This window comes from Pithys albifrons, chromosome 3 (assembly GCF_047495875.1).
Source record: "Pithys albifrons albifrons isolate INPA30051 chromosome 3, PitAlb_v1, whole genome shotgun sequence".
Lineage (NCBI taxonomy): Eukaryota > Metazoa > Chordata > Aves > Passeriformes > Thamnophilidae > Pithys > Pithys albifrons.
This window is the reverse complement of record NC_092460.1, coordinates 91,425,739-91,439,843: the sequence shown is the minus strand read 5'-3', so window position 1 is coordinate 91,439,843 and position 14,105 is coordinate 91,425,739. Positions and strand designations below refer to the sequence as shown.

Sequence of the window (14,105 nt, the reverse complement as noted above, 5' to 3'; positions counted from 1 at the left end):
AAATTAACAGCTTGACAGAGCATCCTAGATTTTCTCAAAGAAGCCCTGCTAGGCTGGAAATCCAGGGATGGCGTGGTGCAGGGATGACTGCGTGCACTGTCTCACGTGTCACAGTTTATCCAGTTTATCAGTGGATACACTCACTGCTTTGAACTTGGCCTGGGGTTGCTTGCATACCGTGGTTGTAGTTTTTGAAACCCTGCAAGGCAAAGATAATTCTTGATTATGTTGAACTTTTCTGTAATAAGCAGCTGTATGAGTCTGCAAAGAGGAAATAATCATATTTTTGGGAAGGTCCTTCTAAAAATTACATAAATTTCAGGAACATATGCATCAAACATCCTTATTAGTATAAAATATCTACCAAAGAAGTCACTTATATTAGGGCCTTATCTTACATATTAGAGATTATTATATTCCTTAGGCTAGGAGAGTCAGCCTGCTTTCAACATTGTGATGGTATCAGTGAATTTCAATTAAGGAGTGATGAAAGGTTGATCTTGAGTCATTCAGTAAGACATTCAGAGGACTAGCTAGTGAGTGCATCTAGCTCAAATATCCTTATGCATGGTGGACAATTTGGGTATAACAGGCTGTGTGATACTACTACACCTTCCTGGATTCCTAGTCTCTAATAACTGTAATTTGTTTTGTTCTGGCCAACATACTAAGTTTTGTTTTACAAAGGCTTTGATGATGTCAATAATAGATATTGCAGAAATATTTTGTTATTTCTTCTGTGAGAACACAACTTTTTTAAAAAATTAATACTAGCATTAGCCCTTTTAGTGGTGGATTAGCAGGATAATAAAGAGTAGGTGTTAAACTAATTGTCAGTAAGCTGTGCACTGTGTACAGAGAAAACTCCTAGTCACTGGGATCTCCAAAATGTGCAGTTCAATAACGCACATAGTTCTGGAAAGTGAAGTCACTGAAGCTTTTGTCTTTTCATTAAAATAACCTGTCCTCTAAGATCACGTCTTCCACTAGGCATCAAGTTGATAATGGTTTTATCAGTGAGGAAAAAGAAAACTAAATTCACTGACTGATGAAAAAATATGATGCGCAAAGATTATTCTTGTACCATTAAGGATGAAAGTTACTTGTATATTGTCTTACTGTCAAACAAAATTGGTTAATATTCTGAGAGCTGTCTGCAACATCATTCTCCATATAGGGTTTACTGCTTTCAATGTTTGGTTTAATTTCCAAAGCATAGAATAGAATTTGCTCCGAATGTCAGTAGATGTTTACTTGGCTTTTTTATACAAAAACCCTTGGAAATGAATTAGGACCGTACAGCATCTTCCTTGCCACCACTTTCTCCAAGTAACAACACACAGATAGTAAATCTTGTAAAAAATAACATTTTATTTGGTGATTGTGTGGTAAATTTTGTTAAATGAAAATTTGATTAGTTATAAGTTCCCGCACCACTTGCTTCAGTAGCCCGAAGAGTCTAATAAACTGTAAGCTTCAGCACTAAAAGAAATAAAACTAATAAATCTGTATGAGGGTATTTGCTTCATGGCTTTCCTTCCTTTTATGAATGGTATTGAGTTTCCATAGTCTAGTAACATGTCCTCAGGTGTTCTCCTCAGTATCAGCTTGATGGAGACAGATTACCCTTCAGAAGCCTTACAAAGAATAATACCATTGCAAAGTTAAAATTCCAAGAAAATTAAAGTTGTGGAAATCAAGTATCTGTCGCTGTTTTGTCTCCTTCTTAAAAACAATCATGATTATGATTATCTTCTATGTCAGTCACTGTGTTTTCACTGTCAACCACTGCCAGACATTGAAACAATAAGGAGGGACATTATTTTGTGCAATCACCATGCTCATATCTGCCCTGTGCTGTGCAGGAAACTCTCCCAGTTTATCTGTGCTTTCCTAGCATATCAAATGTATGGTTATGAGAAGCTTCAGTTTCACCTTACAGCTGCCAAATACTGTGGTAAGATTAATAATGCCAGAAGGAAGAGGGATGAGTGCAGACTTAGGCTGGTTGTGAAAGGTCAGTCTGAGAATTTCAAGAGTGGGCAAAGGTACTGCGTGCTAATGGCACTATGCTGGTGAGTCTCCCAAGTGTCTTTGAAAATCCTAGCTAAAAGGTTACAAGGAGGATTTTTTAAATTAAATAAAACAATTGATTTTTTGATCACTGAAAAAAAAAGTCTGAAAGTGCTGCAGACAAAATTTTCATGTATATTTAACAAGTACTGTTTCAGTTTAAGCTTTTAGGCACAGATTGTAAATCTTGATTATATGTTTATTTTTTGTTGAGGGACATATAAAGTAGATAAATTATTTGTATATTTTTTTATATTGTCACAAATAAGTGCATGCAGGCAATTCAGGTCATGAAAGCTGTCAGACATCTAAATAAATCAAAGCAGCATTATATTTCAGTAACTGGGGATATTTTTCATCTTCCTATCAAGCTATTTAGCAATTATGATAAAAATTAAATGGTGCTATGTATCATATTTATCAATGCAAATTATGTTCTAGTAAGTACTTATACAATCTTTAGATCTCTAGTAGATAATTAATGCCAAAACTTCAGCCTTTGCCTTTTAAAATTGTTCTCCAAATAATTTACAAAGAAAAAAATTATGCGTTCAGCTAAAAATGATTTTACAGAAGGTGTATACTTTTGGAACACTGGTTTTGGCACACTTTTTATTTCTTTTAAACAGAGCACATATCCAGAAGTATTGTTTTGAGAGTTTTGTTTCTGAAAATAACAATAGTTACAGATTAATAATTTTGTATAAGACATATACTGTGTTCTATAGGGAATGAATGAACAAAAACTTTGCTTTTAAAAATCTAGTCTTTAGCAAGAATGACAAGCCATATTGTCCCAGACAAAGTTTGTGACTGAGAACTGCAGACTCAGTTCTTAGATTTATGAATAAACATGATAGCAGAACCACATTTTCATGTGTACTGTGTATTTGCCACCCTTTTACAGACACAGGGAACACATTCAATACTAATGTTCATGAAGTAAGAAAGCACGATTATTATATGTTAAATATTTTAATAAAGACAAATCGATTATTAAGGTTTTATTTTTCCATTCTCAGCTCTTGAGAAATAACCCTTCTGTTATTACTGAAATGTAAAACAATCTGAGTGGGGGCCAAAATATACTGGCCAAGCAAAGACAGGAAGGCTGAGCTTTCTTGAGGGCAGCAAGTAATACTTACATTGCAGATGCTTATGCTGTTCCTGTAACAGGCCTGATCCTGCACTATGGAGATCAAAGGATGTTTTCACTTCACTTTGTTAAAGAAAGTTTTATGTTGAAAAATAGAGCTAGTTCTACAGTTCTGGTAGTTTGGTCCAAAGCCCATAAACAAACAACTGAATAAATGGACACATTTAGGCTTGACTGAATAGGTTTGTTTTTCTTTTAAGAAAGCCATGCATGATGATGTAGAACCAAATAAAATTTGACCTTCAAAATGATGAAAACCTATTCTTAATGAAGCCCCCTGTTAGGAAAAGAAAGTAAACGGTTCTTGCATAGTTTTCATTGATCTTGTGAATTTTCTGCAGTCGTAAACTTCAAGATGTATTGAACACATTGATTAATTTAATAAGTTATCTGCCTTAAAAGCCAAAGCTGTAAATAATCATATCCATTAAAATAGGAAATAGTGAATGAAGAACAGTAATGTGTGATTTTTATGAGCTGTGTCTATCTACTTGGTGTACAAAAGGATTTTATTCAAATTGGAAAAAAGAAAATTTGTTTTAACCATTGTATTAATAGCCAGTGTCTGGTGAGGGTTTTTCTTCTGACTGACCCCATTTGTGTCTATGAATGTCTTTCTTTAGAAAGAAATGCAGCTGAGAAGCAAGAAAGGCAATTGAACCACTTTACTAAGTTACTGTTTTTAATATTTCAGAACTTCAAGAAACTAAGACCTCTGAATATCACAGAATATCCCATAGTCCCCTGGATTATAGGATATTATTAATGGATGAAGATCAGGATCGGATCTACGTGGGCAGCAAAGATCATATTCTGTCTTTGAATATTAACAATATAAGCCAGGACCCTCTCAGTGTAAGTTCAAGTTTTATTTTGAGAATCTGAGGTTACTTTATTACATGCCTTTGTTTTTAAGACAAGAAAATACCTATTTCATTATTTTGCATGAAAGTCCAAGCCACACCTTACTGGACTGTCAGTCCTTGTGTAACACAGATGAAGCCATTAGCATGGCTGTTCCCCGAACACTGTTGAAAACTGACCTGTTCACTAATTTTGAAGAACATTCAGCTTGACCTGGCCTCATAAGGGTAATTTGTATGGTTTGATGCTTTCCACTCCTCACCAAGATAAGATAACGTAGTTCAGAGATGCAATTTTAAAAGAAGCCTGTAAGGAAGAATAAGGTACATGCTATCGTTCTCAGGCCATAGGGAAAAAGACAAGGACAGAGTTGCATTTAACCTTCAGCTGCATTTCTTTTTCTTTTGTACCCTGGAGTCTAATTGCTGAACTATTTTCCAATCTCTTGTTATGTCTGTGACAGCCTTTGACCTTCAGTTGGGTAGATGAGATTTGGGTTTTTTCTGCTTTTGAAATAGATGACCTGCAGAAGTATTTGTGTGTCCAGCAGCTTGACTGTTAAGCTATTACCTCTCTACAGACTTTGTCTTGCCTATCTTTAGGCCACCACAGTTACTACACTGCCTTAAAGTGTACCATAAAGGCCTTGTTCCACCAAGTCCATCCAATCCTTTAATCTATAGGCTTTATTACTGTACCTCAGAAGGATTGAGAGGCCGTGATAAGCAGCTTGCAGCAGGGAAGATAAATGCCTTCCTTAAGAGACAAAGCTTTTAATGTGTCAGGGGAGAGAGAGGGGCCCTGCCAGAGGGTGATGGAGCACAGTTAAATTAGGCTTTACTGTGAATCACCCTCTGGACATGCCTGTCTACCTGGATTGATTGTGCAGGGAGCCCAGGGAGGCTCACTCTAACTTACACATTTAAATTGAATGCCTCTCTTTCAATGGCATGAATGCATCCTTCCCTCCTCCTAATGGTACCAAAATCTCCTTCTGAAATGAGGCTGCCTTCTCTGGTCTGAAACAGCTTCTGTGACCTTTTTGCTGATTCCCGTCTCCCCAGGGATCCAGCCACCTATGTCTGGGAGGAGCTGTGCCACTGCGTGCTACACTCCCACCTGTCCTTGGCAGGTTGCTTTTAATTCTGTGCAGAGTTTGGTTAGATAGGAAGGTTCTGTGGCACAAAGTATTTTCTGCAGTATAAAGCTATGAGACATTTCAGCAGCCCATGTAGGCCTGGAAAAACAAGAATAAAAAAATTCAACAGAAAGAAAAATACGCAAAGTTTTCTGGCAATGAATGTGATCACACAATATTAGGCTCAGAATGAATTCCTGCAATTCCACACAGTCTTATGTTTGCTTATTTATTGTTACAACAGATTCACTTTGCTGATCTTATACCTCTGTAGAAATGCTCTACACATATGCATTCAAATCCACAATCGTACATACATATATATATGCTATTGTTTATGTTACCTTGAGGCTAAATGTTATCAGGCTCTGTCACTTACTAGAGTTCTAGGGATAAATTTCTAATGGATGTCTTTTCTGTTTCAAAATCAAAATAAATAACAGAAGAAGCTCAAAATGTTTAGAGTTTGATTATAACGCAGATAATTTTTCAGACATTTATGTGTTTGTTGGAAAACTGTGAAACAAATCAGTCTGAAGTCCTGAGATTTCAAGTAGATTATATCATAATCTATTAAAACTTTTCCTGTTAAAATCAAAAACCTTTTACCAGAAGCCTTCTTGAACTATTTTAGTATTCTGGCTACTAGTGTGCATAATTTCTGTAAGTACAGTAAAAATAAAAAAATAAAGATAGACAATCATTTAGGCAATAACAGTGAAAAATCTGTCTTATTTAGAAGAAAAAAATATAAATAAATTTATTAACTTGCCTTAAAAGTATGTAATAAACTTAGAGCCAAAGACCTGGACCTTTATTTTGATTACTGCAAGCTAAGATAAAGATATTTTCATTTATCAATCAAAATCTATTCTTTTCCTTTCAATCAAAGTGTAAGATATCTAAATATAACCTATTAAGATAGGCAGTGAAGTGATTTGTTTAAATTATGTAAAAACTATACGACTTGAATGATACTTCTTTCCTTACAGATTTCCTGGCCAGCATCAGCAAACAAGGTTGAAGAGTGCAAAATGGCTGGCAAAGATCCTACAGTAAGTTAAATTCCACATGTACACAAATTACGTACTTCGCAATAAAGTAAGAGCACCTTGAGTGCAGCCAAAGCAAAATGAAAGAAGTGTTTGTTTTGCTTTTGAAATTCTTTGCAAGCCAATCTACAAAGTGAAATTCTGGAGAAACAGGCAATGTAAACAAAATGCACCTTCAGACTTTGACAGATGGGAAAAATACACAGCGCCCATTTCCTCACCTTTTTTTATTGTTGCTAATCAAACTAGGCAATAGTCCTTTTCCAAATATGTCCTGGGGTGATGCTGAACAGCCTGTTTTGCTGCTCTTTGGAGTGGAGAAGTGCTCTGGCTGGCTGCTTGCCCCTGGAACAGACTCTGAATGTGGGTGGTACCCACTGTCTGCAGTCTGAAGACCCATTGTGCGCCACTCCCAGATGCTGTAGTATGGTACTAGCTCCTGCTGGACCAAAAATGTGAATGTTTTTAAATGTAAATAAACTAGTGCAGTATGCTAAACAAGGATTAACTCTGCTGATTTTTATGATGACTGATGACACAGTTTCCAATCCTGTGCTCATAGAACTCATGCAATTCTCACTGTCTTTGATGAGTTTTGAATGATTGAATATGAAAGTAGTTCCAGGATCTCGGTAAGAAAAAATATTCAGAAAACCTCCCCTGTTTTCAACCTATGGTGCATTAACAGTTGATCATAGTTGAAAAATGAAAGAGAAAGAGAAGACAGGGGTATGCTAGAAGGAGAAAACTGTAAATCTGATAGTGTGAAACTGTGTGGCCCTTAACATTCTGTTCTAATTTTCATGCTGATTTGAACATGTTACTGTGGATCTTTAACTCTTCAATATGAAGCAACAGTTTACTGCAAACTTCCTTTTAAAGTTTTGGGAAAAAAAAAATTAACAATAATGAGATCCGAGATTTGGACTTGCTTTTCTTTTCAATAATCTCCATCTATGATGAACAAGTTAGGTGGAGAAAGAGGCTGTTTCAGAGGTGTCCTTAAGGGAATTTCCTAAGGAGTGTCCTTAAGGAAACTTCCTAAGGTTACTTCTTGTTTTCCTGCAGAGGTCTTCTTCTTCTCGTGCAAGCTACTGAGCAATTTGTGAATAAAAATTGGATTGCTATATGGAAGTGGGAATGTTATGTGCACTCGGCTGCAACTCCTCTGTAGTGCCCTATCAGTGTCCAGTTCCCAGAATGGCGTGAAAAGAATCCAGAGCTGTTCGAGTCCAGAGACTAACAAACTTAGTAGCTGTTTCTGTAATGCTATTAAAATTATAAATCATGTCTATTTCCTAGAGTTTCCAACCTCTAATTTGCCATTTGCCAATGTGAAATTGTTGCTCTTTGTGCTTCCTGCAGCACGGCTGTGGAAATTTTGTGCGTGTGATACAGTCATACAATCGCACACACCTGTATGTCTGTGGCAGCGGTGCCTTCAGCCCCGTGTGTGTGTATGTCAACAGGGGACGCAGGTCTGAGGTAAGTCTCTTTTCGTTTTATCCACTCACCTTGTGGTGCATCCTACTAGTGTGATGTGAAAACTCAAAATACTGGAAAATGCAAAAATCAGTGATCTGAATAAGTTGGTTCACTCATGTTAAACAGCAAAAGAACAAAGGTCCATAGTTTTCTGACCAGACAGCAAAGACATGATCAAAAGCCATGCCTGAATTATGATGGATGTCCAAAATTCCTCAGTCATACCAAATGCTGGGCTATATTTGATACTAGTTTTTATTTGACATTGTCTGGTGAATTCATTCCTACCATTTGGTGGAAAAATGCCCAGAAATACTTGAAAGGAAATAGTAAAATATACAGTCCATTTTTTATAGCTTCCATGTGTTATCAGTTCCTTGGAGAAGGCCTTGGTTTGTCTAACTATTCAGGTATGGAAAAAATTGATGGACTTCAGCTTGACACCCACTAGATGCAATCCCGATATAGGAACTTTGTCTACTACACAAGTTTTGCCTCACTAGATTCTGCATGGATGAAGCTGGTAACTGTCTCTTCACTGTGAAATATTACATTTTCTAGAAGGGTCTCCAGTTTTCCTATATTTAGTTTCACTGTGTATTTTCAATAAACAAAGTACCAGATGTTTCAGATCTATATGGTCCAGGTTTCCTGATTTGAATGTTAAATGTTTGTTTATGTGCAAATGTAATAGGCAATAAATTAAACAACCAGAAGGAAAAAGAAAGGTACTTAACCAAGAGGCAGCACCTCAATAGCTTTTGGGTCAGATTCATGTCTGGAGGCACAGGGGTGTGCAGTATATTTTCTTGAACAATGTGGAAGCAGATGTGTTGGGAAGCAAGATCAGAGCGTCCTACCTGGAGTGTTGCCATGTGAGGGCAGCTTTAAAAGCTGGGCTGGCTTCTTGGAAAGACACTGGGAAATTCATCACTTTTTTAATTGGGAGTGGGATAGAAATTCTGGCCAAGACCCAAGACTGCTGCATAGGTTGCCAGGGAGGTGATAAGTCAATGTCTCTCCAGATCAGTTTGCATGGAATGATCTCAGTGACTTTTTGGTAGATCCCTACCTGGCTCCAGCCTCCTTAGCAGAGTATGCAGTCTGATCCACTGCACCTTCAGTCCTAATAAATTACCTAAAACTCGACATTTGTAGTCCCGGATTTAAAAGTGCAAGCAAGCAGAACTGAGTTAGTAAATCCTTCCTTCTGGTGAACAAATTCTGCATTATGTTATTTTGATGTATTTTGAAACAGAGATTCCTCAGAATTATCCTGTTTCTTGAGAAATTATCTAAAAGCATGAACATTATCTAAAACAAGAAAAGTAATGCCATTTGTCTCTAATTAATGTAATATTCCTTTATTATCTTAACTAGTACTGCAGCCCAAAGAACTTTGAATCTCATTGTTTCAGAGGTTTTTTTAATGAGATTGGGACAGAGGGGAGGGCAGAAAATGACATCTCCATATGATGCAATATGTTAAATTTCTTAAATGAAAAATAAAGATACATGACTTGGAAGAGAACTGGCTTCACTTAGCCTGTCTGTATAGCTAAATGCCTGTATCAATTGATTAAATAAACTGCTGTTTCAGACGTCTGGAGTCTGTGAGACACTTGACTGTAGGCATTACATGCTCAAAGCCATTACTGTACAGGCCAACAATAGCATAACAGTTTAAACTAAGCATATCCTTCTGAACTCGTTGCATATATCTGTACATGACAAATTAATAAAGCAGAATGAAGAACTCTGTAGTGCTAATGGGACTAGTGAGAACTCTTTTTTTTTTTCTGCTTTTATCATTTCACCTTTAATTTAGTACAGTTTTCCATGCACAGAAGGATGTTTTTGCACGTGCAAAATGAATATTTTACAAAGCACATCTGTTTTTCTCTAGAAGCTACCAAGCCTGACAGAACCATGTCCAACAGTCATAAGAACTGGGCCCATTCTGTTCTTTTTTCTCCAGGATTTCACATAATCTCACAAAAAAAAAAAAAAATAAAGGAGGTTTCATTGATGAGGCAGAATTTTGCCCTTTTTCCTGAAACAGAGGTTAAAAGAGCAATTAATTTTCTTCCTTGGCACACTTGGTACTTTGCTTTTTGGTAATTACTCCCTTAGTTGCTCAAATATATTCTAATGTCAGAGTATCTGCAAACAGAATGAGCCGTAATTTTATGTGACATAATTATAGACTAAAAAGTAGTTTAATATATATGAAAATCAAGTGTAATCCTGGAGCTAGTTTAATAGAGCAGTAATGGGCATTTTGAATTGGTAAATAGTGGTATAATATAGTAAATATGGATTAAAATCAAGCTGCATATTAATCTAGAAGAGAAACAGCAGAAAGCCACCCAAGAACATACTAGAAACTGCATACTTATGTTTTAACATTGTTTAGAGAGCTTATTACTGAAATTATAGATAAGATCTCTGTGATTAAATTAGGCAAAACAGAAGAGGGGGGAAAAGAGAGTGGATAATGGATATGAAAATTTCCTTCTGCAGCTGTGCATTTGGGCTTGGTGGAATCTCCAACTCACTAGTGGCAAATGGCTGCTCAGGGTTTTTGTGGCATGTCCATTCCCCTGTGATTTTCATTAACTGTTAAAGAGAATATAAAGAGTTGCAGTCCTTTGTCAAATAACTAATACATTGACATCTACATCACAGAAGACTTTCTTTGGAATTTTTTGTCAGCTACCTTTTTCTTTTGAAATGTTATAAGTTTGGGTCATTGTTTTTTTTTCTTGCAGATGTGTCTTTTGGCTTTTTATTAAAGATTAAAAGTTTGTTATAGGAGCCTAGGAACAAGCTGTTTTGTATACAATGGTGTGTGAGTTGATGTGCAATGGACTGGTGTCTCTGCAGTTTTTAAGGAATAAGCTTGGACCTGAGCCACTTCTTGCTTAGCACACTGTCCTAGTATTACTGGGAAGCAAGAAGTGAAGAATTGCACCAAAATGGGCAAATTTTCTAAAGATATTCAGAGTGTTTATATTTCAAGCTGTAGTCCAGATTGTTTCTCATTTGCTGAATGTGTTTCCTGTTCATAAATCACACAAAATATAAACAAATCCCCATACCATGATTTCTAAAGAGAAAGAAAAAAAAAGTAATTCAAGAAATTTCAGGCTATAATCATCTATCACTGTGGAACTGGAACTCTACACATAATCCAAGAGATGATATTGAAGAAAATAAATATGATTTAAGGCATTTTTGGATGTCTGATAGCTCAGCAAAGAGCAAATGATAGTTGTCATAGGAGATTTTGATTTAATATGGATTATTGTTCTAGTAGCTTGATCATAATGTCCTAGACTGGTATAAGTACAACCAATTATTCAGCAAATAAATGATAAATAACTTCAAAAACACAGAAGCAATCTCCACAAATGATACTCCAGAGATTGCCAACATCTCCAATGCTTAACTGAGATAGAGAGAAAACATCTTTGTTTCAGTGTCTCGAATTTATGTCAGGAATCTTGAAAATGACTGGGAACCAGTGAAAAAGTTATGTAACAAGATGATGGAATTCTGAATAGGAAAGTTAAACTGCTGATAGTGCAGTAAAAGTACCCAATAGTGCACTGTTGATAGAGCATTGTTAATGCTGGAGACGTCCAGGGATAAAATTTGTCTTACATCTGATAGTTCCTGAAATAAGAAGTGACAGATAAATCTACTTTGCAGGAACAAATCTTCAAGATTGACTCCAAGTGTGAATCAGGAAAAGGACGCTGTTCTTTCAACCCTAACGTGAACACGGTGTCTGTTATGATCAGTAAGTAAAGATACTTCAAGTTGCTGAAGTCTAAACCCATATGGTCATGTGTGGTCATGAGGATTGATGGAATGCCTGAAAGGAGATGACACAGGACTCACCCACTCAGGACCAGCACCATTTTTCTGGCTGATGAGCACAAGGGTTGAGTCCATCGTTTTTTTCAAGGTTTATATGAAAATAAAGGTGGATGGACAAATGAAGTGCAGAAATACGTTGTTGAAAGGGAGAGAGAAAGGAAACAAAAGGTTGTCCCTTTTCCAGCTTATACATTTTTTCCCAGGATAAGTTTCAACTTTACATTACCCTGTCTAGCATTTATGTTTGAGTGGTTTCTGACCTTGTTCATCCTAGACAGAACTTATGTCTCCTTTAATTATTTTTAAAATCTCAGAGTAGCCAGGGAAAGAAAGCCTGAAGATTTCAGATGCTATGCATTTCATTTTTGTTGTCATCTCTGCTGTAGAGCCCACCAGCTATTGCAAGGCTCTTCATTCTTCAATTGGCTTTGTACCCAAGCAATTTTGCAATTTTCTTCCATTTGAAATGTCAGAAAGTGATACAATTACCACTCCTCAAATATTCTTGTGAACTGGTGGCAACTGTACTCAGTGACTGTGAGATATAGCCTAGACAAAGCATTTCTGCTGTGCCTGTTGCACACCTGAGACAAAACTTAAAGGGAGCGTATGCTTTTTGCAACCTGAGTCATCTGTAAAAGATACTTTTTTCTTCAACCAGGAAATACATTATCTGTACTCAGTGTAACCTGACCTTTCACATTTCCACCATGTTCACAGGCTTACAGTGCCTAAGCCTTGATTTTTCAACATGTGTCTACTCCTTGTTGTATTTTTGGCTACGAGTGGAACAGCAGTTGCACAGATATTTTAGATTTGCTTAGCAAATAAAACTTATTGCACTTAGGTACTGTGTATTTCACCTAAGATTTACAAGGGAACAATGTGCCGTGTTTCTGCCACTCAGCTTCCACTGGAATCAATGGCAATTAAATATTGTGCCAGATATTTCCTTTAAAGTTTGAGTCTCACAGATCTCAAGGAAAGTGTCATACCATTTATCCTATGTGATCTGTTCAAAATATAAATTGCCCTTTTTCTTTTTTTGATTGGAAATATATTTAGTACAAAGGACAAGTATATTTACTCATAGATATATGAACAAAAACACCTTTAGAGAACAGGTAAATTCTACCTATATGTCTCTCTGAACCTTGGCTGTACTTAGACTTTTATCTTATCAGTGATCTAGGGACAGTGTTTACAGGTACTCACTGGGTAAAGAAAATGTCTGTTCAAAGCCAGTGATTGATGAGTCCTCTGCTACTCATTGCTATTCTGGTGTTATTGAGTGTGTCAACTGTCATTAAAAAAATTAGGTCTTTTTCCTTGTTCCTCCTGGGTTTTATGTAGCACCATTAAAGTACATTGTTTCTGAATTGCTGTGTATACAGTAAGCTGATTTTTTTCTACAACAGATCTGTGGCAGCTTTGTTCATCTTGGTAGGCTTTTTGTTATCTTCCTTGATCTCTCAGTTATGTGACTGAAGAGACCTTCCCTAGTGTTTGACTTACCTTTCATGACATAGTTCATCTACAAAATTTAAATTGTTCCAAAAAGGTCATATTCCTTTTAATAAGAGTCCCACATATTGGGTTTTATACTTTCCCTCTGTTACTACAAAGTCCACTTGAAATGAATTTTGCTTCAAAATCAATACCAGAAAAGGGAACATTTTTTAAGTCACAGCAAGTGTTACAATGAGGGGATGGAAGCCATGTACTGGACTCTACTTTGAGCATTTTGCATGAGGGATTCTTTCCGCTTGCTTCAGAAGATAGGAAATACCACCAGACAGGCTAACTCTTCCAAAATAAAGAACCATTTTTAAATATAGATGCAATTGCTTGACCATTTTGGGCATCACTGTCCTCAAATACATCAGGAAAACTGATTCACCATTCAAAGGAAAGTGGTGCTATATAAAAACAAATTTGAACTTTGTGCAATTCACCATTGTACAAAGACACATTTGCATCAAAGCAATGAAAAATGTGCTTTGAAGCAGCTTAGCATAACTAATGTGCAGGATGTATGTCTCTCCCACCACCAAGCCTCTGAGATATTTATAAAAGCAGACATACCTCATCAATTCAGTAATTCCCCCAGTAACAAAGTGAAGTAGTGTGAACTCATTGTGCTGTGCAGACCAAGTGCTGTGTGGAATTTAAGGATTTTACCAGAAGGAAGCGGAACTGACGGATTTCATCTGACACATGATTAGCAAGCAGACATTAGGAATGCTTAAGATATAACTAATAGCATTGATACATAATAGGATTAATATTACATTGTGTAGTTCTATTGTTAAAATGTGGACATGTGTATATGCACAGGACTGTACATAACATTTAGTGAGAAGCATAAGCTGGATCTCCTTCAGCCAATTTATTTCATAATAAGAATAAAGTTCTGATGGATTGAAGAGAGGAGGAAAATACACAAAATCAT

General features: G+C 36.4%; 1 protein-coding gene across 3 annotated transcripts in view; it reads left to right on the top strand.

The window, feature by feature from the left end:
- Positions 1–14,105, top strand: part of SEMA3C (semaphorin 3C) — a 117,480-nt gene that overhangs the window by 62,407 nt on the left and 40,968 nt on the right. For all 3 annotated transcript variants that reach the window (XM_071552725.1, XM_071552724.1, XM_071552723.1), the window contains 4 exons: positions 3,924–4,084; positions 6,224–6,286; positions 7,649–7,768; positions 11,483–11,573. In XM_071552725.1, the coding sequence (XP_071408826.1) occupies positions 3,924–4,084; positions 6,224–6,286; positions 7,649–7,768; positions 11,483–11,573 (435 nt within the window). The remainder of the gene's footprint in view (positions 1–3,923; positions 4,085–6,223; positions 6,287–7,648; positions 7,769–11,482; positions 11,574–14,105) is intronic.